This window comes from Pygocentrus nattereri, chromosome 13 (assembly GCF_015220715.1).
Source record: "Pygocentrus nattereri isolate fPygNat1 chromosome 13, fPygNat1.pri, whole genome shotgun sequence".
Classification (NCBI taxonomy): domain Eukaryota; kingdom Metazoa; phylum Chordata; class Actinopteri; order Characiformes; family Serrasalmidae; genus Pygocentrus; species Pygocentrus nattereri.
This window is the reverse complement of record NC_051223.1, coordinates 19,242,449-19,268,390: the sequence shown is the minus strand read 5'-3', so window position 1 is coordinate 19,268,390 and position 25,942 is coordinate 19,242,449. Positions and strand designations below refer to the sequence as shown.

The following is a 25,942-nucleotide window of genomic DNA, read 5'->3' as shown; positions in this document are numbered from 1 at the left end:
GAACTCGTCTTTCCCGTAAGTGGATGTAAAACCAAGATGTTACTTTGTTGAAATATATTTTCATATATATCCAATAAGCCTGTCCAATATGATAAGAGCTGAGGGCCATTCTTATTGGACAGTCCTCATCGTATCTGGTTAACTGAAGTAGTCACATGATATCTCACTAGTGGCAACAACTGTAGCAACAATAGAAGAGTCAGGATTCTGACTAGCAATGGTGGTTGTATGCGCGGATATACACAGGTTTTCTGTTCTCTATCTGAGGCGATACGTCTGTGCGTCCGCCATGTTTACCTGGCCAAAATACGCTTGTAAACAAATACATGTGTACACATGTATACACGTTAGATATTATGACTTCTAATGACTAAATTGGTCATAAATTCCTATTTACTCAGTCAATTTTCACAAAATTGTTTTATTATAATCTTCAGACATAGATTAATCTAAGTTGCATAGACTGCTCAGGGTAGCTTTTATTTTTATTTCGTAACTGGGATCTTGTTGGTTAGCTGTCTGGAGCAGCACGAAAAAAGTATTCAGTCTGCACTAGCCATGAAATACAGAGATAAGCGGGAGCTCTGGTAGAAATACCAGCAAATCCATGAAGTGTGAGTCACATCTAATCTTCATGAACATAAAAATGCAATAAACCCCACAAAACACAGTGAGAAGGATGAGGCTGAAGTGGGCTGCCTATTCAGCTGCTTCTTATTGTTCATCTTCTTGTTTCGATTTTCCTGTTCCACTTTAAAGGGTGCAGCATTAACATTTTGGCACCTGATGATGCACCATTTACAGTGCAATAGGATAATCCAAACAAGAAGGTGGACAATTAGAAGCAGACTTCAGCTTTGTGTAAGAAGGTGCTAATATATAGTAAATAACTGTAAGGACTGAGAAATGCTACCTACAACACCTATTCAGCATGAACACTCATTGTAAATAAATGATAATACTACATCAAGTTAAGATCCCCTGTCTACACTAGTATATGAAAAGTTTAATATAAAATCAGAGGAAAGATGATAACATCAATGAGTTCTCTGTGCTTCACCAACCACACGGTCATATCTACCCATAAACACCACACAAACATGAGTGCTGGTTGTTGAGTTGTCTCCTTTATATGAATCTATCGCATTTTCTGATTGCAATGTTCTTGAAATCATTTAATTGTGGACAGTACCTTTTTAACCTGCCGTTCTGCAATGATACTGAATGACATTTGGGCAGAATGCAAAATGGCAGCGTCGTTGAGGCGCCTGGCTGAACCCAGTGTAGCATCTATGTATGTATATCTATGGTTGTAAGACTCAAGTGATGCGTGGTTCTGTGAGGATTGCGTTTGACCAATCAGCGGTCTGCACTATTCTAAATCCACCCATATGTCCTTGCTCGGCATGCTTGCACCACAGAAAGAAGAGTAAGCAAATTCCAAACAGGTGCTCAGGTACGATACTGATCACTTTTTGTTGGTAAAGGTTGTTATTGTACATGCAATAACAAATCATTTATATGATAAGTGAGTCCTAACTTTTAATCCAGTGTGCATGGTGTATTGAACTACAACTGTATTTCATCTCACCCTGTTTAAGGGACAGCAGCAAGGAGGGGTCTGAAGGGTCACTAGAGAAGTAGCCACTGCCCTGGGCATCCCAAAAGAGCTGGTCCTGCCTGTGCTGGAGTTCCTCAGCCCACTGCAGCCAGTGCACAGTTTGTGTAGCCTCAAAGAGGTCCAACAGACCACACACCACAAATGCATAGTCATCCAGGAAGCCTGCAATGGGTGAGGAGCTAGAGACAGGATGGGGAAAGAGAGTTACTACTGAACTTGAAACATAAACACAAACAAAACACAACAAAACAGAAACTGTTTACAAGCAAACATGCACTTCCTGTTATCCCAAAGCTACATGTATTAATTCTGCTTGCTTATTTGTATTTTTTATTATATTATATTTTTTATTCTGACTATGCATGTACTTTCTTGACCTTTTAATTTACTGTAAGTGGCCACAAAGAATACACGAACAACATGCATTTTTTACCTCTTATACTTTTAATCACTATGTAGTCAGTCATGAGCACGATGTTCAATTCAGTTGCAAATGTTAGACAAATAAACCAATCGCTCTTGGTTCCGGTACATGTGATTACTCTGCGCGCTGAATGTGTCAATGTGAGCCATGGGCCTCTTCATTATGTTCAAGTCTCTGTGGATACTAGGCCTGTGCCCGGTGATGGTTAAGCAAGTTGATGCGTTAACAGCTCCCAGGTTACAGACCAATGAAAACATTGTTAGTGACTCATGAAAGCCACAAGACACCAGTATTATCATACAAGAGAATTCAAGAACTTTCAAACAAGCTAAGTTTACATTTATCGTACTCAAGGCAAATGATTAACGCTGACTAATTGTGTACTGTTGCTGGCAGACATTTAGTATGTAGTTACAAAAGCTGCCTATTAAGGCTTATGTAAGGAGACACCCTTGTACCACAGCATCTGATTTCACACAACAGAATAACTGCTTTCCTTCCACAGCCTCAGTTCAAACGAGAAAGCTAGGTTAATGGCTAAGCTGAGGGACAACAAATGGTTAACGTGACATCCGTAATTCAGTTCTCTCCTACTAAATGAATCACGTTAGTGGCCAAATTAAATATGACAGTATGCTACAACCACAGCTTTTACTGAACTGCGCTTGTATTACGTTATGCGCATTTTATTAAAGATTAAGCTCCAACTCACAACTCTGTCTGTGCTTGTTATCGTGTTCGCTTCAGTGTGAGGAGCCATCACAAAATTACCAGACGAAAATATAAAACGGAAAAAAATCATTTTAAGAATAGTTCACACTAGACTTGTTTAAGAAATGGTTTTAGTTGTTTGAGGGAACAGAGGTGCTTCCATTTTAATCACTGTTTCAATGCACACATGAGCAAACCCTTTCCAAATCTTCAAACCCATGGATATACATAGATCAATGCAGTATGCAAATGCACCTGGTATTAGCGGTCCCACTGGCTGGCTGCTAACTCACTCTCACCATAGCAGTGCGGACAGGTTAAGTGGTAACAAAACAGTTGGTTTACCAGCCCTTCTAGAAATGCTCTTTTCTAGTTTGGTAAAGCGCTTTTCCACATATTGAGACTTTAAACATCTTTTGTCTTCGGTTTGGGAAATGAGTCAAAATCACTCTTCACCAAACTCTTGGGAAACTGGGCAAGTTTTCAGATTTACAAATATGCTAAGGCACACTGTAAGGATTTTCAGAGGTATTCTGGGCATAGTTACAGTTGCTAGGCTATAAAGGACCAATTTGCTGCAGCGCTACCCTGAGGTAGAGCAGTGCTGTGTCTCTAAGAATGCCAAAGACAGAAACTCGCCGTTATCACGGTAAAGCAGGCAAAACATTAACCTTTTCCTGAATTTGTATTTGATGATCTATTTTAAACCTAATGGACAGCATAATGTCATAATAGGTTTATTTTCAGAGACCCAATAAATTTTTGATTTTGAGACATTCAGGGGTCCAAGAACTTAATTAGGAGGTCCCAGACCTCCCACCTTGCATAAATGCCTTGTGACGTTAAGCCAGGCACGTCAATGGCGCCACAGCGGTCAATACTGCTGTTGGACTGCATTCAATTACAGAGCAGCAGTTCAAGAAAGGTACCGTTAAAATGTATACCATTTAAAGAACACTGCATAAGATATGATTATATAACTGAGAGATTACAGTGATCAACACTCATGTTTTTGTCCTGCTTATACATAGATGTGACAATGAGGTTGGTGAAGCACAGAGAACTTGCTGGCGTAATTATATGTCCTCTGGTTTTGTGTTAGGTTTATTTAATTTAATAACTTAGACAGGGTAGTTTTACTTGACATGAACTATAGTTATACTTTTTTTTATTTAAAACTGTTGTCAGGGCTGTGTAAGTGTGCATTGTAGGTACAACATAATCCATATATAATATTCACCTTCTTACTGTGTTTTGGGAGTTCTATTGCATTTTTATGTTATTTATGGATTTGTTGATGCATTTTAGACTATTGTGCTTCTACCAGAGCTTGTGCTAAACTTGTGTCAGTTTATCGTCAGGTGCAGAGCGAAAGCTTTTCCTGCTGCTTTGGACAGCTTCCCAACACATTCAGAGTTATGAAAAAACCAGGCATCCCAAGGATCAACCCAATGCACCCTGAGTCCCACCTTCAAGATTCATCAACAGAATGTTGTTTGTCATTTTTAAAACAGAAAATCTTGCTCTAGAGACTACTGTCTATTACCACAATAGGAGATGAGAAGGCAAATTCACAGTGATTACAATTTTTGTTTTGACCAATTTTTGTTTGTGTCCTTTTAACAATACAGTTTCACATACCAGATTACAAGCACTCACATATGATAAGTTACAAAGAAGTTAGAGCAAAGTATTGTGTAATTTCAATCTTAATCTAAGCTGTTTTGTGTGCATCTGACTCATATTACCTAAATTAACAAAAGGGGTTACAAAGATCATGCTCTCTTTCTGCCTGAGCTCAAGTACAAATCATCATGTCTTCTATGATGACAACTGCCACCCCGCTCTGACTGGTAATCTCTTTCTGCCTATTTCTTTGTTTGGTGCAACATGAGGATTTGGAAGGGTGCCCTTGGAAGAAAAGAGGAATATCTGAATCATCAAGCTTTTGGTAAAAAGTGGAGCTTTGAAGCACAAGATCATTCACAGCTTCTTTGTTTTTTTGTGCATGCTGGTCTCATGGACCATCTGTGCAATTCTCTTGATTTCAAGCAATGGAAAAGTCTCTTAATGTGCTAAAAGTGCAATGTGTGAAAGAATGCTCTAAGGTGTCGAAGTAATCTCTGAAAATTTAGTATAGTAATGAACAGCACACTACGGGCCAACTTTCTTCATCAGTAAAAGTGGAAAACTCTCAAAGTTAGGTACCTAATATGTTTCTAACATGAACGTGCAATCACATCTATGGCTGTTTTCAAAGTAGGCTCTGTTTTCTTTTGCTAGGTCAACAGATTCTTGAACAACCAGAGCGTTCTTGTATATGTCTGTTAGGGAACAGGTGTTCACTGTCAGACTGATTTTGATGGAAAGTGTGATTTTTTTCCCCCCTTACAAAAAAATTCAGATTCAGATTCAGATTCCTTTATTGATCCCAGGGGGAAATTGCAGTTGTTACAGTTGCAGCCATTTGTGTAAAAATAAACACTTTACTAATAATTTAAGACAATATAGAGAAATTTACAGTATGTACACCAGATTTAAGTACTTATGAATATAGTACGTGGTGGCGGTGATTGTGGTAGTAATATGAAACATCAGGTATAAAGCAGTTACAATTCTTTAAATTAGTTAGTGTCCTTCTGAGTTATTGCACACACAATTGTTATTATTGCACATATGAACAGTTTGGTATTGAGTTTTGTGAATCACACACTGAGGGAGGAGTTATAGAGTTTGATGGCCACAGGTAAGAATGACTTCCTGTGGCACTCTGTGGTGCATTTTGGTAGAGTGAGTCTTGAGCTGAATGAGCTCCTGTGTCTCATCACCGTGTCGTAGAGTGGGTGGGAGCAATTGTTCATAATGGCCTGCAGCTTAGACAGAGTCTTCCTCTCCGACACGGCCGTTAGCGAGTCCAGCTCCTCACCCACAACATCACCGGCCTTGCGGATCAGTTTGCTGAGTCTGTTGGCATTTGCCACCCTCAGCCTGCTTCCCCAGCATGCAACAGCAAAGAGGATAGCACTCGCCACCATAGACTCATAGAAGATCCTGGGCATAGTCTGGCAGATGTTGAAGGACCTCAGGCGCCTCAGAAAATAGAGACGACTTTGGCCCTTCCTGTAGAGGGCGTCAGTGTTCTTAGCCCAGTCCAGTTTATTGTCAATATATACACCCAGATATTTGTAATCATCCACAGTGTCCACACTGACCCCACTGATGGACACAGGGGTCACCGATGCCTTGTCCCTCCTCAGGTCCACCACCAGTTCCTTTGTCTTTGTCACATTGAACTGCAGGTGGTGTAGTCCGTGGTGTAGAGGGTGAAGAGGAAGGGAGAGAGGACAGTTTCTTGTGGAACTCCAGTGTTGCTGACCACTCTGTCCGACACACAGTGCTGCAGGCGTACATACTGTGGTCTGCCAGTCAGGTAGTCAACAATCCAGGACGCAAGGGGGGCATCTACCTGCATCACTGTGAGCTTATCACACAAAAGAGTGGGCCAGACGGTGTTAAATGTGCTGGAGAAGTCAAAAAACATGACCCTCACAGAGCTGGCTGGCTTATCCAAGTGAGCATATACTCGGTTGAGCAGGTAGATGATGGTGTCTTCAACTCCCAGGCGGGGCTGATAGGCAAACTGAAGGGGATCTAGAAAAGGCTGAACTATGGGTCGGAGCTGATCCAAGACGAGCCTCTCCATGGTCTTCATGACATGAGACATCAGTGCCACTGGCCTGTAGTCCTTGGCGTCACTGGGTCGTGGTGTCTTTGGAACAGGAACAATGCAGGATGTCTTCCACATCATGGGGACCCTCTGGAGACTCAGGCTCAAGTTGAAGACATGTTGAAGTACTCCACAAAGTTGGGCGGCACAGGCTTTAAGCACCCTGGGTGGAACCCCATCAGGACCTGCAGCCTTGTTTTCGTGGAGTCTCTTCAGATGTCTTCTCAACTGGTCAGCAGTGAGACACACTGTAGAGGTGGTGGGTGGGGGAGGGATGGAGGTGTGAGATGGGCTGTCACAGGAGGGGAGCAGGCTATCAGGAGGGGGAGGGGGGATGAGTGGGATGATCTGCTGAGGACTGGCAGCAGAGGAGTCAGGCTGGGGGGGGGGGGGGGCAGAGCCTGCAGTGTCAAATCTGTTAAAGAACAGATTTAGCTTGTTGGCCCAGTCCACACTGACCTCTGCTCCTCTGTTGTTGCTGGACCTGAAGCTGGTGAGTTTCCACTCCAGCTTCCTCCTATATTTGTCCTTCGCCTCCTTGATAGCTGTTCTCAGTTCCCTCTAGATCGTTCTCACCTCCACCCTGTCTCCAGCTCTGAAGGCCCTCTTCTTCTTGTTGAGGAGAGCCTTAATGTCCTTTGTTACCCATGGCTTGTTGTTTGGGTAACATTTAACAGTCCTGGTTGGGACAGTGGAGTCCACACAGAAGTTGATGTAGTCCGTGATACACTCTGTGAGTCAGTCGATGTCCTCTCCATGCAGCTCTCAGAGTGCAGACCAATCAGTAGCCTCAAAGCAATCCTGCAGTGCCTCGTAAGTCTCCCCAGACCATCTCCTCACTATCCACTTGGTCACAGGCTGACTCTTCACCAGCGGCACATAACAGGAGCTGAGGTGTACCAAGTTGTGGTCTGACCTACCCAGAGGGGGGAGGGGGGAGCAGCTGTATGCGTCCTTAACATTAGCATACAGCAGGTCCAGTGTTCTTTCCTCTCTGGTGGGACAGTCCACATACTGCGTGAAGTGTGGTAGTGCCTTGGCCATATTGATGTGGTTAAAGTCACCCGATATGGCGATAAAGGCACTAGGGTGTTGCATTTGGAGATGTGCTGTAGTTGAGTAAATGACGTCGGGTTGGCAGAGGAGGGAATGTAGACAGTCACGATGATGGCATGCGAATACTCGTGTGGTAAATAATATGGCCTGAGTCTGACAGCCAACAGCTCAATGTCCAGGCAACAGGTACGTTCCTTGATGGTAATGTGACCAGGGTTACACCAGCGGTTATTGACTAGCACAGTGAGCCTACCTCCTTTGCGCTTACCGCTCTCAGTGCAGCCCCGGTCGGCCTGAACAGTCTGGAAGCCATCAATGAAAACATGGTCATCTGGGATGTCCTGGTGTAGCCATGTCTCCGAAAAGCACATTAAACTATACTCCCGGTACTTCCTCTGACTCCTGGCTAGTGCTGTTAGCTTGTCCATCTTATTCGCCAGCGACCTCATGTTGCCCATGATGAGGGAGGGGAGACGCGGCTTATATCCTCTTTTCTCCATAAACCTCCACCATCTCTCCCTCACTTTCCCCGTGCACTGGTTTATTCCCCCTCTGCATCCCCTGTGCGTCTGTCTCCAAAGCTCTTCAGGGATGTTCGTTGTCCTGGTCAAATTGCCATATACCTACTATAAAAGCCTTAGTTTGCTAGTGAACAGCCCTAAGTACCAAGATAACTATTAGTGGAACTAGACTGGAGAGGTGTGAAAGTGACAGGACTGATCATAACATAATTTCCCGAAAGCATATTAGTCTTAAGACCAGTTTTGGTCAACAATGCTCATTATTGTTCTAAGTGGATGTACTTCCGTAGAACCTTTTTCTTTTCTCTTCCTTCACACACAAAACCGCTTATCCTTCTGGGTCGCGGGGCAAGCTGGAGCCTCTCCCAGCTGTCATCAGGTAGGAAGGCAGGATGCACCCTGGACAGGTCGCCAGTCCATCGCAGGGCAGACAGACTGACAGACATACACACGCAATTACGCACACATTCACACCTAGGGGCAATTTTGTGCGTCCAATCGTCCTGAATGCATGTCTTTGGACTGTGGGAGGAAATTATTTTCTAAAGTTAGTGATCACGATTATTGGTTCTGCAGCTCGTTTCCACAAACGATTTACTTCCCTCATTTCCTCCTCTCATTGCCAAACATGTAAAAGCACATCTCCTGGCCAGCTTGAACATAGATTCTACCTTCTGTTTTGTTTGAAAAATCAACTACTGTGCAAATTCAGAGACCAACCTACATTTTATAAGTACAAGCTATTCATTTTACAGTGTAAGCTCTTTTTACAAAAATATTTTTAAAAGAAAATTAAACAGAAGTCTCTTACTGCCTATTATAACTTCCATTCTTTTCTGGAGACTTGGTCTCAGTTTTTCCAAGAAGTCTGCAGAGATGTTTTGTGCTTCTTGTAAAGCTCCAAAGTTCAGTCTTAGAAGTCGGTTTTGTTTTCATTTTGTTCTGAGAACCCCAACACCTTCTTTGTTTGTTTTTCAAATGTTCTTAATTTTTTTAATCTATTTCTTTTTTTCAGTAAGCGCTTCTTGAAAGCTACATATTTTTCAGACTCATAGTGTCCAGTTGTCTCCTTGCAGTAGAGGGATAGACAGTAAAATCTGTAGATTTTGTCAGATCTAAGAGTGAAGCTTGATTTTCTCCTCTTTTTCAAAGCTGAAAGCTTTAAGTGGTGTTTTTCTGATGGAGTTTTGGTGGTCAACCAGGTCTTGCATGGTTGTTAGGAGTCCCACTTTCTCCTTAAATACTTTGAACTCTATATAAGGACTATATTTATAAAATTTTATCTATAAAAATAAAACTGTTTTTTCTGTTACCTTTGAATTTCACCTTCCTTATGCAAATGGATAATCATGTTATATGTAATCTCATTAAAAAATTAATAACTTGTACTTAATGGGCATTTTGATGGAAATTATATCAGTAAAGGGTAGTCTCTGACTTTTGCACAGTACGCTACATATGAAGACATTGATGAGATGTTTGCCTGCGAAATGTTGGTGAGAAAGCAGCTGACATTATACATTAAGAGCGCTCACTACAGCAGACTTGAAAGACATAGCCAGATAGCAAAGGAAATTCTTTGAAGCTTAAAATAGACGACTTTGTTGATTCAACAGAACGTATCAGGGACTTTTCAGCCTCTGGTTCCAGGCACATCCAGTGTGAGGTCCCACTTTAGGTGGCTGAGTGTGAGAGAGCTGATAGTGACAGCACTGAAGATAACATTGTGTTAGGAGAATGTGAGGAGAAGGTCTAGCGCTTGAGACGACCTCAATTCTTCTAGGTTCAAGTCATGTTTACATGACTGAGATTTCCAGAGATGAGAGAATAGCTATGGAAGCTCTGACCCTCCATCTGACCCTGACATGTCGCTGTAGCCAGTTGTGAGTGTTGGAGCGCTATTAAAATGTCATCTACACAAAGTTCCAGAGTCATTCAGAATGCAGGGCTACTTTTGGTGCGCTGTGAAAGAGGTTTTGCCTCAGGTACATTCTGTTCACAACGAGAGCACTGGGTTCAGTGGAAAAACATGATTCTTCTGTTTCTGCGGCTGAACTCAGGGTGGAGAGCTTCTACTGAACTTGTGAAAAGACCTGTGAGACAGCAAAAACAAATCAAACTAGGCCAGTCAATTTTTAATGAACTGCTCTGTGCCTCGATTTTCCATTTCTTCCCTCTCTCGACTCCCCAGGTGATGCAGCCTCCTCAAAACACAGCCATTCCATAGCACGATTTCCTAAGCTTGAAAACATACCTCTGTCTCTCCTGAGGAAATGCAATCGTTCAAAATCAATATACACAGACCTACCCACAAGGTCTGAGTGGAGAAGTTTGTAAACACAAATGAATGACGCAGAGCAGGTGCGAAAATTCCTTTCCAATTACAGTAGCAGTAGAATGACCAGATGCTACACGTTACGACCACTATACCTGATCCAGATATCACAGCGTAATATTTCAGTCATAAATCAGACTAATTCAATTCCATCTATAAAAGATTCTTCATTTGACAACTATTGCAAGAAAAGCCGCCTCCTTCTTATCAGATATTAATTCCTTACGCCCCTGCCTCTGAATGTTTGATTCGGCTCTTGAGAAGACTTTAATTTGCCATGTAAAAAATTCACAAGGAGGAAGCGGGAAAGGGAATGTTTCCTTTTGAGGACGAAATTAAGCGGAGCAGATACACAATCAGCAGACGTGCTGCAGTCTTTCCTCTCATGTAATTTAATAATGTTGCGACTGCCTGTGTTTTGAGACTCTCAGTTATTACTCTCAGAGAAGGGAAATCCTCCAGCAACAGAGCAGGGGCAAATTAAAAGCAGCTCAACATTCAGTATTTCAGCATCCTGCTTCTCTAAACAAACAGCATTGCACACACTGGCTCCTGAGAGCACAACAACCAGCTCTCCATACTGTCATTACACCACTTAGTATTTACAAATATTTTCTACACTAAATATTTCTAAATAGTTTCCATTGTGATCCCTGCGATACATTATTTCTGTCAAAATATGCAGTATGATATTAAACAGTAAGAGAGTGACACAGAAGGCAGTACAGCATGGAAAGTCAGTGCCACTACACTTTCAGCATTACTCACTTATTTGTAATATGCATCTACTTTGTTTGCACACAGTTACTGAACCGATCTTTACTTCTCTATACTTGCACGAAGGACAGCTTTTTATACAGCAGTGCACAGCATGATGTTAAACAGCTAAATGCTAATGACCAATATTAACCGTTTTGTTTTATCACCTACTATACGCATTACTAAATGAAACCCTCTGTCTTCCTAATCTTTGCATTACGACACTTCATCCATACTAGTTCTACAGAGTTGTCCTGTAGTGCCAATGTAAGATCATAACTAAAGAACCCATTTACAGCAGACTATTCCAATAACTATATACATGGATTTTACAGGATGTGTAGGTTATGTTAATTCTTCTCAACATATACAGTACTGTGCAAACAGCAGAGACTGCCACATGCTCCAAAATATAGTCTTAGAAGTTGTGTGCATTGCGTTTTGACTTTCCTGCCCTTTATGCAAGTGGATTATCTTATTTCAATTCTCCTCAGAAATATCCCATTTAGCCATTTTAAATGCACATTAGAAAGAAATTTGGGTAACACTATTTGAAGGCTACCTACATAAGGACTTCATGACGCATTCATAAGCAGTGAATAATGTGTTTATGAAGCACTACTTGAACATTTATTAAGTGCTTATGTCGGTTCTCGCAACCTGACATAAGATGTTTTATGAAATAAATGACATTGTACTGACATAATAAGAATAAACGTTGAACACATTTACAGCACTAAACATATTTAAAACACTATACATAACTATTTATGTCAGCATTCTTAAGACGACATTGTACTGATATCAGGTTAAATCTGCCTGGAAACCACCCCCTCTTCACTCCATGGCATGGATAAGATGATTGATGCAATTATGTATAGTGTTTTAAATGTGTTTAGTGCTGTAAATATGTTCAACGTTTATTCTTATTATGTCAGTACAATGTCATTTATTTCATAAAACATCTTATGTCAGGTTGCGAGAACCGACATAAGCACTTAATAAATGTTCAAGTAGTGCTTCATAAACACATTATTCACTGCTTATGAATGCGTCATAAAGCCCTTATGTAGGTAGCCTTCAAATAAAGTGTTACCCAAATTTGTAAGGTGTGTTTGGGTAGTGACACCTTTAGAAACAACATGACAGCTGTGTCCTCCCAGAAAAAGCTAAGACTTGAAAGCACTGGAGAATTAAAATGGAAGTAGGCTGCATGAAAATAAAGAGTGGACCAATTAAACATTGATTAAATTTGATATTAAAGATAACATGTGGGTCCTAAATTTGATTTCATATTATTCTTAGTGTTGGAGGTTTCTGTGTAATTTTTTATTCTTTTCACTGAAAATATTAATAACTTGTACTTTTTGCCATTTTGACATTAAATAAACAGAAGAGTGGTCTTTTGCACAGAACTGTATGTCACTTCCAAATTAAATGAATCATTTATGCGGACAAAAAAGGGTGTATTTTGTTTAAAAAGAAACAAAGCTGCAGAGAATGCATTTTTGCTATAGTGTTTTCTATATAGCACCAAAAAGAGCTCTTCTACTTTTATGATGTTAGGCTTGTTACAACAGAAGAACCATTTTTGGTGCTATATAGATCCACCCACAGCGCATTCTCCATCAGTCTGAAGAACCTTTTCACAATGCAAAAAGCCCTTTAATAATGTAAAGAATAATGATTATCACAGTGAGAGCTGTGTCCGTATACTCAGCATTAAGTCAGACTCTTTCAGGGTTAGCACTTCGCCAGGGTTGTGCTCTGTCTCCACTCTTGTTCGTGATATTCATGGACAGAGTGTCAGGTCATAGCCAGGGTCAGGAGGGCATTATGTGTGGAGGCCGGAGGGTGGCGTCTCTGCTATTTGCAGATGATGTTGTTCTTTTGGCGGAATCACAAAGCTCTCTGTTTACCGGTCGATCTACATCCCAACCCTCACCTATGGTCATGAGCTGTGGGTAATGACCGAAAGAACGAGATCGCGAATACAAGCGGCGGAAATGAGCTTTCCTCGTCAGGTGGTGGGCTACACGCTCTGCGATAGAGTGAGGAGCTCGGCCATCCGGGAGGAGCTCAGAGTAGAGCCGCTACTCCTCCGCATTGAGAGGAGCCAGTTGAGGTGGTTCAGGCATCTGATCCGGATGCCCCCTGGACGCCGCCCGGTGACGGTGTTCCAGGCACGGCCTATGGACAAGACCCTGGGGTCGCCCTAGGACCCGCTGGAGGGATTATGTCTCCAAGTTGGCCTGGGAGCGGCTTGGGGTCCCCGGGAATGAGCTGGAGGAAGCTGCGGGGGACAGGGTCATCTGGGATTCTCTGCTCTCCCAACTGCTACCGCGACCCTGTTTGGTCTAGCGGGCAACGGCGATGATGATGATGATGATTATCAATAATAGGTTACTAGAGAACTCTTGAAGAGCTATCTTTTTTAAGTGTGTGCATATGCACTTTCAGTATGTATGCAGATAAATGGAAAGAAATGAATCTAAGGCAGTTTATTTGCTTTTCCACATCTGAGGTTTGACAACAAAAACAGTTCAGGTTGAATAGGAGTGGCACCGCTGAGCCACCAGCAAAAAAAATGGCAAGAGAGAGAGATTGTTCAGCATCATAGAGATTGCTGAGCTGACAGTGTAGGCAACTGAGGGATAAAAGTGAGAGGGCACCTCCAAAATAAGGCCAATGACTATGTGTGCTAGTGCAAAGAGTGTTTTGTTTTCTGCTGACTCTGGGTCATCTCTACATCCGAAAAATGTGTGCCAAGGCAATTATGAGGGGTGTATTATGTTGGGAAAGAGGATGGAGGAAGTGTGCTAGTTTTCTTGAGTAACTGAAAATTTAACAATGGTCATTTTGCCAGTACACGCATGGCATGCTACAGCCTGCCCATGCCACATATTAGCACCACATAATGGCATTACAGATAAATAAGATATACTAGTGTAAAAATGAAATAAAGAATTTGTTAAGCCCTACAAAATACACTACAGTCAGTCTTTGCTTTTTTTTCCAAACTGGAGTGGGTTGAGCATCAAACAAATGGAGAAATGCCAGCTGTGAGGTGCCCACACTTTCACAGAATGAATTAAGGAAGCAGCACTTTCCTCTATGTGAAAATAAATGTGTCCTGCCAAATCCACAGGCAAAAAAGAACTGAAAAGATGGGTCAACCCATTCCCTCATGTAAGAGAACACAACAACACAATGTTTGCTTCTAATCTACTGCCACAGTTGTGTAACCTTATTTAAAAAGCGAGAGACCAAGGGATGTTTCTTACGTTTGCTCGACTTCCATGTTGTCCCCGCGATAGCAGGAGTGCAGCATCCGCTGTCTCTCTTCATCCCACAAATGCTCTCGGAGAAACTGTGCAGCCTGCTCTGCTCTCTGGAGCAGGGCCTTGTCCCCCAACACAGCCCCAACCCGTGCAAACCCTGACAGCATCAGCCCTAAGACAGAGGGAGCACAAAAAAATAAATAAATAAATAAATCCATGCATTTTTTGTGGAGCTACATAGGGCAGGACAATATGGCAATGTTTATCATTATTGGGATAAATTATGTCACAGAATTCTTTTCATATCATATTGTGGATATTATCAGAATATTTAAACACTTTCCTACTGCATGTCTCATTACAAAGAGAGCACCAACTTGACTACAAATCATTTTTGCTAGTATTTTATGACCATTTTTGACATATCATGTATAGCAAAAACTTTGTGAAGTGTTGTGACATTACATTTTTGACATATTGCTGAGCTCTAGAGCTACACCACATCAATCAGCCTTATACAGTGAGATTATTCATACATATTAGGGCTAGACCAACATGAACAGTTTGCCACCAATCGTTACTTAAAGAAATTTTGTCCAGTACATTAGAAGCTAAAGTGTTGAGAATTCATTTTATAGGGATACACAACTGAAATCAACCACAATCAGAATCAACAGATCTTTGCTCCAAATACACAACAGGCAATCGGCCAATTTATTATATATTTATATATATTTTGTTTAATCTGTTCTGCAATTTTATAACATAAATAACATGAGTCAGATACAGGCATTCGTGCTGTATTTGGATGTTGTTGCTACACTACACCAAAATGTTGTAGTGTAATTATATACTGATTTTTAAAAGATGAAATACTGTTATATATGTAACAACTCTGCCAATAGAAAGTACTGGAGGTATACTAGGTTGTTTCATATGTTCATGTAAAAAAAAAACAGCCAATTCCATGATCACTGCTCTAATTTATATGGACAAAAATGCAGCATATTCCAATAGTTCTAATTAATTGAATTTAATTAAGTGGTTTAACTGATATGACAGTCATTTGAGGATCATTGTCAATTCTGAGTCAAAATAAATAACAAAAATAAATAGCAGAAACTGTGTAAGAATCAGGTCAGTATTATGCTGAGAGTTATAACAAAGTCATATTGTGTTATAACCTCACTCTAGGTCAAGTTTGGATGCACTGATGTGTTTTTGTTATTTTAACCAATGATGGTGTTAAGTGATCAGGTTTACCAGTCCAGTCCAGTCCTAAAAATTCCTATCACACTACAGGTATAGGTTTGCTGTAATCAAACAAAATAAATGTCTTATAAGAAGGCTACATTAATGCTTCATCAGCAGGATATTTTACCTATAAAATATCTGTGGAAACTTAATAGCAAAAAGAGAAAAGAGATAAGCCTACAAACTGCCCTTCTGTCAGCATGTTGTCTCTTTAATGGTGCTACTCCATTCATATCTACATTAAACACAATACTTAAAGAATTGCCACGGTGCTACTTAGAAAAGAGGAGCGTTGCTGAGGGATATTTGATCTGAAGAAACACAGGCTGTGTGAGCTCAGGATCACTAACAATACGCCTGTCAGAGCGTTCCATTAGCCCATAGAAATGTGAGAGGGGCCCCATCATCTTTGATTAATGTGAGCTACTTTGCAGGTAGAGATACACAGTCTTAGTGAATTAGCAAAGTAATGGAGTGCAGCACACTAAGGACCACTGTGATTAAACAATGTCTCCATCTTTCTTCAATTAAAATATCACTTCATTAGTCACTATGAGCAGTGTTAGACATGTAGGGGGCTCTGAAAGGGCCAGGGAACCCTGTGAAGGTTTTGATAGCTTTTCATTGGGAGGGCACACAGTACAGAAAGCTTCTCAAAGAGCTTTCAAAAACTTGGCCTCACATTTCTCAGCAAGCCAATCTCCAGAGAATGCTCACAGCAGCGGTGCTATTAGTGAAAACAATATCACAGCATTGCATTTGCAATGGCATTGTTGGCCTACCACGATCAATAATCGAGTGGGTTTGAGTGGGCAAGCTGAGTCCTCCAGGGCTATACCTATGGCTTGTTTTATTCATGCGTCAGCATTTTACTTATTAATTGATGGGTATTTTGATTAGGAAGCATTCTATGGAAAGTAATTAAGAACACTAATTAGCAAAGTGCCCAGTTTACCACACTTCACTGATGACTATACTTCCTGCCTTAATGATAAGAATAAAAAGAGGGCACATTAAATAGGTTGTAGGGTTGTACCATTCCAGGAGGCCAGCATCTTAGTGTCCAGATGAGGTGGAGGGCGTGCTCTGCGCACTTCAGCAAGTTTTGTCCTAGCACTGGCAAGCACTTCAGTCAGTCTTTCCACACTGAGGCCAAAGCGAGCAGCAGTGAGCTCTACTGAATACCGCACTATCAGCACATTCTGGCCCTGCAACTCACCATGTGGGTCCTGCAGACACCCGAAAAAGAAAAGATAAGCAGAAGCCGCAGAAGGAGGACACATTCTTATTACAGGCAAAGTAGGAAGAAAAATGACAGTTTGACTATTCATACAACACTGTGCAAAGACCACCCTTTATTTATTTACTTTCAGGCCTTTAAGTATGTGCTGTTCATTTTTTCAGGAGATACTTCTGTGGAGATTAGATATAAGATATTCCACTTATATAAGGAAAGGGGAAAAAGTCAAAGGAACTAGAGTTCAAAAAATTCTTAAAAGACACAGAGAAAATGTGATTCCTAACAACTGAGCAAGACCTTTTAGACCACCACAACTATCACCATCTTTGAGAGAGTGGAGAAAATGAAGCCTCAATTTTGCTTCAGATCTGAAACAATCCACAGGTCTTTCTGTCCATCCTCCCACTGTGGGAAGACAATTCAGCACTATGAGTCTGAAAGGACATGTAGCTGTTAAGAAGTCGTTACTGAGAAAAGGAGACAGACAAAAAAGAAGAAAAATTGCAAATCAAATACAGAAGCTGCTGGTGCTCCCAAAATGATGGACTGACCACCCCAGAGTTCAGACCTCAGTGACATTGAATGTGTTTGGGATAACTTGGATTGTGAGAAGTAGAAAATGCAATCAACTTCTACGACTGAACTTTGGATGTGGAAAAATATCCCTGAGGATTTCTTTGAAAAATTGAAAGCAAACCTCTTGGCAGCTGTTTTAAAGGCAAAGGATGGACACCTTAAATACTTAAAAATTACATTGTATTTAAATGTAATATTGTGTCATTTATTACTTTATTATATGATTACCGATTCCCAGACACTGAAAATTAATATCTAATAACTGACTAAAGTAACAAATGAAACACATGAAGGATGGTCTCTGACTTTTGAACACTACTGTATATGCTTATTAAAAAAGTAGAATGAAAACCTTCATTCTGTAAGATGAAATCATGTTAACACTTTTTTGCTTGGTTACCAGCAAGACATTATGCACACCTGTTCTAGCTCCACATTGCCTTGGTCTTTCACACCATAATGATGCATGAAGATGTCAGCCTGTGTCGCACCCTCAGTGGCCCCCTCCACCGTATCTGAGAGCAGCTCCCTGACCTCTCCAGCTGTCCAAACACAGAATGCGCCTTCTCTCTTCTCACTGGACTCAGGTGTGGGCAGCGAGTCTGCATCCTCAGCACTGTAGAAGCCTCCAGACTGTAGGAGGCAGCAGAGTGTTAAAGCAACCATGCAATTATTAAAAACATTTTAAACATAGCAGCATTTAACGCTGCATTTTCTAAAGTGACCTCTGGTCTTGCTCTCTTATAATAGTGCGTTCAGCAGTCACAGAAGCTGACCTCCACCAAAGGCCCCCACATACAAGAACATACAGAATCTATAGCCTACAGTACATTAGCACAATGATGAATTCTCTTAACACCTAATTAGTTCATAAATCATGAGAAATAAAATCCTAATCATTCAAGGGATTTCAATTGTGCTTTTCATTCACTGGAAGCGGACCATTCATCATCACAAAATGGCCACTGTGCTCTGCCACTGCATGGAGGTGGGCTGACCTCAAAATGGCCACAGACCTGGTGGCTTTTTGTATGGTGCCAACTCAGCAAGGCTATGGAAAGCAATTACTAATGAGTAGGAAGATGGCACACCTTGTGGCTAAGGTCTCTGGAGACGTACTGCAACACATCGATGGCAACATCTGCAAAAAGGTGCTCTCCAGACACCTACAGAGAGAAACAGCAACCGTACCACAGCACTGTTACAACAAGTATAAAGCGAAATACTGAGATGTTGTGCTTTTTTTTACAGATTTAGCGAAACCAAGTGAGTCAAGTGACCTTTATCCAAGTGAACAAGCTCCGTTTTCAACATGCCCAATTTATTAAATCTTTAAGGTTGTTTAAAGATTCTAAAAAAAACAGAAGAGAACTGAAAAATAATCAGTACTTCCATGCTACTTTCTATTATATGTTAATACATGATTTTTTTCGGATGTGCGTCTACCTCCAGTCTATAGTAATAGTGAGAGTATATGTGCATTGGTGTCGTCAAGGTTAACATGCTTACAACACAGTAAATTCTAAAAGTTATTAATGTTTCTAATGCAGTCAATGCATTTTCCTACTTGGACCCACTAAACCGCCCATAGTAATATAGGCTGAAGCCCAGCTGCTCATTATGTGTTGCTATGGCTAGAGTCACATTACCAGCATGAAGTGGCACAACTTAATATGACTTAATATGATTTTTTAAGAGCTGTGTGGACCTGAAAATATGACTTTTCAAATGAGATCTGAGCCACTTTTGTATATGGCCCTAGATGGGATACATATCAGATTCATGGCCATGCAACCCAGTAATGAGAAAGGTCATATTGGAATTCATGATTTTTTTACACTGTTTCAGTGTTTATGTGGAAGCAGCGCCTAACCTGAAGTTAGTGTCAATAAACAGCGCAAAACCAACTGACCCTTTTGTTGACCCAACTGACCTAATTTAATTGTTTGCTATGCATGATGCATGTAGTTCTTTCACATGATATTATTGATTAGGATTGGTGCATACAGGTCATTTCAGGACACTGGTTGATTAACATTAATGACAGATTTGAGTAACTCACCAACACAAATGTGAATCATTAAGGCTTGTAATACGAATGTAGCCTATGTCTTGCTCAAATGCAGCTTGTAAAGGACAAGTTCTGTTAATGGCTCTCTTGCTAAAAGTTATTTCCACAATGCAATTATTTATTTTTTTTGTTATCACCAAAACAAAACATATCACTGATGCAATATCAGTAATTTGGGAGTGGACATAGAAGACCTATGGGAAAGCTAGTTACCCTTAAGCCTCCACTATAACAAAATTTTGAGTGAGTGCAAGATGGCTGCAACTGTGGAGGAGTTGGAACCATTGACATGATACAGTCATATGCAAAGGTTTGAATACACAGATCACATTACATGTTGTATTGAACGAAACAGAAAAATAATACTATGGTATATATTTTTCCCCAAGATGTTAAATGAAACAATAATTGTGCATTAAATGTGTATTCTCTGTAGAAGATGTGTTAACTTATTTCACTTAGAAAATTAACTAAACATGTCATTTAAACAGGGGGCCCAAACTTCTGCATATACTCTGTATACATGACATATACACTTACTGGTTAGAACATGCAGCCATTGTTGCTCTCGCTGGAAATCAATGATACAACACTTAGTTCATTCTATGGAAATGATTTTCATGTTCAAGCGAACCCTGCATTCATGTGATAAAAATAAATTACTGAATTACTAAAAGTAATAAATATATGAATTTGTTCACTCATATACACATAATAAAATGCACTCCTTATTTCAGGTCAGATTTCACCAAACAAGACAAATGTGATTAATTACAATTAACTACATAAAATAATGTGATTAGTTGCAAAGAAATCTTTTGACAGCGCTGACATTCATGCAAGTCAGTGAAACCAAATATATGCGGTGTTGGGGGAAAAGGCAGCCTTTAGAGAAGAACCTACACTCACACAAACTCACACACCTGGTAGGCAGTGATGTAGGCAACCGCCAGCTGGGCCTGATCATACAGCATCTTCTCAAAATGGGGCACATGCCAAGAGGAGTCTGTAGAGTATCTGTGAAAACCCTGAGACAGATGAAAGAAAGAAAGACAAAAGCAGAAAGAAAAAGAAATTGGGCAAACTGTGGAGCTCGATACAATTTTATTTTCCTGTGGATTACCTGAGCCACATGATCATGAATTCCCCCTAAAGCCATCATTCTGAGGGTGTGGAGAGTCATCTGCAATGCCTCTGCTCCCTCAGTGGAAGCACGATTTACTGCCCAAAATGACATCAGGAACATCAGGTTCACTGTAACACAGAAACACAGAGGGTCACTCTGCATGAAATTACAATCAGTACAACACTGAGGCATTGGGGCAGTCGTGGGCTGGAGGTTAGGGAGCTGGCAGGTTGCTGGTTCGATCCCCAGGGCTGACAGTCCATGACTGAGGTGTCCTTGAGCAAGACACCTAACTCCCAACTGCTCCCCGGGCGCTGTAGATAGGGCTGCCCACCGCTCCGGGCAAGTGTGCTCACTGCCCCCTAGTGTGTGTGTATTCACTAGTGTGTATGTGGTGTTTCACATCATGGATGGGTTAAATGCGGAGGTGGAATTTCCCCGGTTGTGGGATCAATAAAGTATCACTTAACTTAACTGAGAAGAAGCTTACTAGGGGTTGCACTGTCTAGTCAACTATAATTCCACTAGCTGGCGCTGTGGTCAGCAGTCAAGGGCAGTTCTTGGAATACAGTGGGGGTTAAAAATCTGCAGTAAATAGGCAGGAAAGGAAAAGTATATATACACTTTTTTTTGCTAAACACAAAACCCAAGGTACTTCGTTAGTGTGGCAACGCTACATGACCTGAAACTAATTCTGCTGCAAGCTGAGTAAGACTGCACTGAAATACAGGCTCATAAGACAAACTAGTTTCTGAGAACTGCTGTCTCTGATAGGAAAGGGCCATTTAACTGACATGCAAATCAAGCAATCACAGACTGTTTAATGCTATATGTGATCATCAAACTAACAAAAAAGTTATTTATTCCCCATCAGGCTGATAAACCACTAGACAGAAATCCAGATAGTCAAAGCTGGTTTAAATTTTCAATGAGAAGTGAGAGTCTGCGAGCTGTGGTGATTTTAGTGTGCATTTTACATCAATCAGCCTGGGGAAGAGTGCCTGAGGCTGAAACTTACCGAAGTACAACAAAAACTCATACCTTTAACCACAGCATCTACCATCCCATCTCCTCTTACAAAGCTTCTCACAGACGTCCAGAACATTCAAGACTAGTCGACTACTTTATTTGAATAACTAGTCAACTAGTAAAACCGAAGTCATAAACTTCTTCATCCAACAGAGTTTTAGGAATCTCCTTTAAACCGCATACCAGAAATGGTCTGATCAATAATACTTGAATTTTACTTCAGCGTCTAGTGATTCAGATGTGTACCATTTTCTGATCTTTTTAGCATCTATTTACCTGGTGTGGGGAATTTGGGTGCATCTCGAAATCCTCCATACTCCTCTTCATATGAGTGAGCCAGCTGCTGGAAACATCTGTTGGCAACATCTGGGCCTGACGGCAGCGTTTCTCCTGGGCTGGCTGAGAAGGATGTGCCCTTCCGCAGAGCGTCCACCACCCGTTCTCCACTGGACTCCAGTGCATCTCTGTTATTCTGCCACTGAGACAAATACAACCAGCCATTTGAATGTAATCCAGAAACCGACAACATGTATCTGCTATTTCATTGAAACTCTAAAAAGGCAGCAGAATTAAACAGCTCATAAGAGACCATTATCTACGACAGAAGTAGCTGTGGCAAAACTGAGCATACTAAACCTTCACTTGTGTAATGCACTAGTTTGCAGACAATTTACACTGTACCTGTTCCATAATCCGCAAAAGTATAGTTTTAAATCCAGGTCTTCTCCCACTGTCTCTTGGAGGGAAATATGTGCCTCCTATGAATGGTCTGAGATCTGGAGTAAGCCATACGCTCATCGGCCAGCCACCACCTCCACTAGTTGCCTAATGAACAAGACAGAAAAGAAGAAAAACTTAAAATATGGCATTGCCTTTAACAGAAATTTAATTTGCTGAAAATAGTACACAGTGGCAAATTAGACCAGTCTGCCTTCACGGTGGACCAAACCTGTACAAACGTCATGTAGACTTTGTCAACGTCAGGTCTCTCCTCCCTGTCAACTTTTATACAAACAAAGTTGTCACTCAGGATCTTCCCAATCTCCTCATCCTCAAATGATTCTCTCTCCATCACGTGACACCAGTGACAAGTAGAGTAACCCACTGTGACAGAGTACAATGTACTGTGTAAATGGCAAAGTGGGCAAAATGACAGAAAGGGTTTCAGGTTTTCAGAAGCGACTAATACTACCTGACAAGAAAATGGGCTTGTCTTCACTTTTTGCCTTATCAAATGCCTCTTTTCCCCATGGAAACCTGAAACAAAAAAAGAAAGAAGCAGAGGTGCATTTAATGAATAGCTGCACATTATAAATACATTAAAGATCCCATATCCTACATTTTTCTTGAATGTTATTTTACTACTGAGGTCTACGTTAGTGTTAATATTGTTCTATGTACCAAAACCAGTTGTATTTCATTTTTACACGACCATTTTCCAACTTCTCTTTATTCTTTAGAATTAAACAGGCTGATTTTGTTTTTGCACCTTTAAGAATATATAATATAACAAATATTTAAATGACCTCTGCTCTGATTGGTTGCCCTGTATAGTATTACATTCAAAAAACAGTCTGGGCCGCTCCTTAAAACTTCAACATGCATAGGTGGAGCAGACTGAATATGAGTAAATGCGTTGTTTTTTGTGACATAACAGACACAGATATTTCAGAACAGACTGGTTTTGTAGCTTAGCCTCCATACACTGGGGACTGAACTGTATGTTGTGAAATTTTAGCAATGTTTATATGAAGCATAAAACGTTTGGTTTTTCTTATTATTAAAAAGAAGAAAAACACATTTGTTTAATGAAATGGGCCCTTAATGCTGCAAACACTAAACTGTGAAAAGGCTCTGATAATAAATTCTTGTTTTTGAAGGGTTGTTGTGTATTTTTTTTTAAACAAATGCATCTTCTCATTAAAAGGTCCTATATCATGAAAAGTAAAAATTCACATATTCAGCTTAAAGCCATTAAACTCTCACTCACTTACACTTTCTGAATGAGACACAATACAGGGGGGCAGCAAATGAGAACAGACATCATTTACATAAATCAGTCATTAAACAAACAGTACCGAAAACAGCCTGTTTAACGTTAAGGGACAAAGAGAGGTTGGAAAATGGTTATGTAAAAATTTAATGTGACTATTTTTTTGGAATATCTACACAAATGTTAAACATATTCATTGTACAGAAAATGTAAGATATGATTCCGTAAGTACAGCAATACAGCAATACAAGTTCCTCTAAGGAGGCGCTCACCAGTCAACAGGGTTGTGTGCATGCTGCAGTAAGTAGGGGGATCTCTCTTTGCTCAGTCGATTCATGTGTGTTGGTGGACGTACAGTCTCTTGCCGATCACCCCCTGATGCCATACTGAAACAGGCTGCTCCAGGTGCTCTGTACAAATAGAAGTAGGTCATCAGAGTTGGGATCTTAGGTAACTTGTGCATTACCGTAGATGAACAATTAACTTAAAGGGGAACTCCACTCACATTTTCTACATATTTAAATGGTTTATATGTAAACAAAACACTTAAAGAGGTTTAGTGTGAAATGCTTCATTCTACAGAAACTTACAGAGCCAGAACTGTTCACAGTTCGGAACCAGACGTCCTTCTCTAAAAGCTCCCTCACAGAAAGTTATCGCATTAAACTATGAATTATGGTTATGAACACACTGCCTGAGGTATGAGACATCGTTTTACAGTGGATTTGTGATAAAGTTTTGGTCTAAAACTTATTTTAAGCCATTTATTTTTAATCATGGTATATGAAGGGTGCTGCAAAACAGTACCAAAGAAAACATTTTTTTTTAGACTGACAATAATTTAACCACAATCGACGTTACATGAAAACAGAAAGACACGTGTAGGTTGACTAGTGGGGTTTGGACACGAAATAAAATGCTCACACTTGAGTTGTAGACATTAGGAACTCTGGTTCCCATCACCACCACTGTAAAGAAATCAGAGCCTGTAGACTTCTCTGCAAATGAACCATTTCACATCAACCCAGTCTGACTGAGTTTGTTTACATCCACTGCATTATATAGAAATTTGAGAAATCGGTGGAAGCCCCCTTTAATATGGCATCAGAGTTCAGACCTATTTCAGACTTACCACGTCTGAATGTCATTCGTTGTTGACAGGCATTTATCAAAATCCTACGGTGTTAAATGAAATGAAACTGTATACGTTCTGCCTTACTAAGTCTTACAAACAGCTCCCTGACAGGTCTGTTAGCAAGCTAGCTGTGCATCTATTACACATAACGCTATGCGAGACACGCTGAGCAGCCAAGCTTCCTGGCTAGTTTAGCTAATCTCCTCCACTAGCTTGTACTGCTGTATCTCTTGCTGTCAGCCTGTGTGTAAAACAGATTTTTCAACCAAGCAAGTCACCGTTTTGTCGTGGCGCTTGCCTCTTTTACTAAACAGCTTGTTTGCTGGATATGCCAGGCAAGCAAGCTGGCTGGGAACTTAACCTACGTTTGTTTACATCAGTTAGCGGACAGGGATAAAGTGCTAACTAGCCCTCACACAGAACCACAGAAACAGTGGATAGACGGCGTTCAGTTGGCCACTTAGCTCTGTTACCACACGATTCAATCGGTTCAGTGGACGTGTTTTCGTTTTTACCTGAAGCTACCCTGGGAAGACCTGAAATTCAGAAGTTTAGGATAGCTGTCAATGTCGTGGGTGGGCGTGGGTTCAGAGACCCGTCTGTTAAACAAGGAATGACTACGAGCTCTGTCTTTTCTCAAGAAAGCTCCACTAAGCAGCCTGGAGGGTCCGAAGCGTCTAGAAGATGAGGGTGACCGTGTCCAGGCCAGTCTGAGCATCCTAAATCCAAGAACAGTCCCGCCTGGAGTGGCAACTCTGGCACTGGACTGTCTGTCAGTGACGCTTCTTGAAGTTCACACATCTGCCACAGGGGGGCACTACTCTGTCTTAAAGTCACTGCAACAAAACATCTTATTTAATTCTAAGGGATAAAATGGGCATATATATATATATATATATATATATATATATATATATATATATATATATATATGACTTTAAGACAGATATAAGTAAATGGCCTCTATTCTGATTGGCCGCTCTGTGTTGTGCCTCATTCAAGAAACACTTATAACTTACTGACTTGAATAAACGGATCTAAACGTCCACAGGCTGAATAGGCAGGACATATTAAGCTTAATAT

The 25,942-nt window shown here is 40.7% G+C and overlaps 1 protein-coding gene across 2 annotated transcripts in view; it reads right to left on the bottom strand.

The window, feature by feature from the left end:
• The window catches only part of spata20 (spermatogenesis associated 20), a 66,182-nt gene extending 40,534 nt beyond the window's left edge, over positions 1 to 25,648 (bottom strand). The window contains exons 1-13 of one of the 2 annotated variants that reach the window (XM_017695903.2): positions 25,375 to 25,648; positions 23,997 to 24,134; positions 22,924 to 22,988; positions 22,681 to 22,835; positions 22,413 to 22,556; positions 22,008 to 22,209; positions 20,700 to 20,830; positions 20,500 to 20,604; positions 18,597 to 18,671; positions 17,926 to 18,138; positions 16,726 to 16,918; positions 14,439 to 14,607; positions 1,592 to 1,800 (exon numbers count right to left, since the gene is read on the bottom strand). In XM_017695903.2, the coding sequence (XP_017551392.1) occupies positions 1,592 to 1,800; positions 14,439 to 14,607; positions 16,726 to 16,918; positions 17,926 to 18,138; positions 18,597 to 18,671; positions 20,500 to 20,604; positions 20,700 to 20,830; positions 22,008 to 22,209; positions 22,413 to 22,556; positions 22,681 to 22,835; positions 22,924 to 22,988; positions 23,997 to 24,134; positions 25,375 to 25,577 (2,002 nt within the window). In that variant the 5' untranslated portion in view covers positions 25,578 to 25,648. The other variant, XM_017695904.2, reaches the window with a different exon arrangement.
• Positions 25,649 to 25,942: the final 294 nt, after the last annotated feature.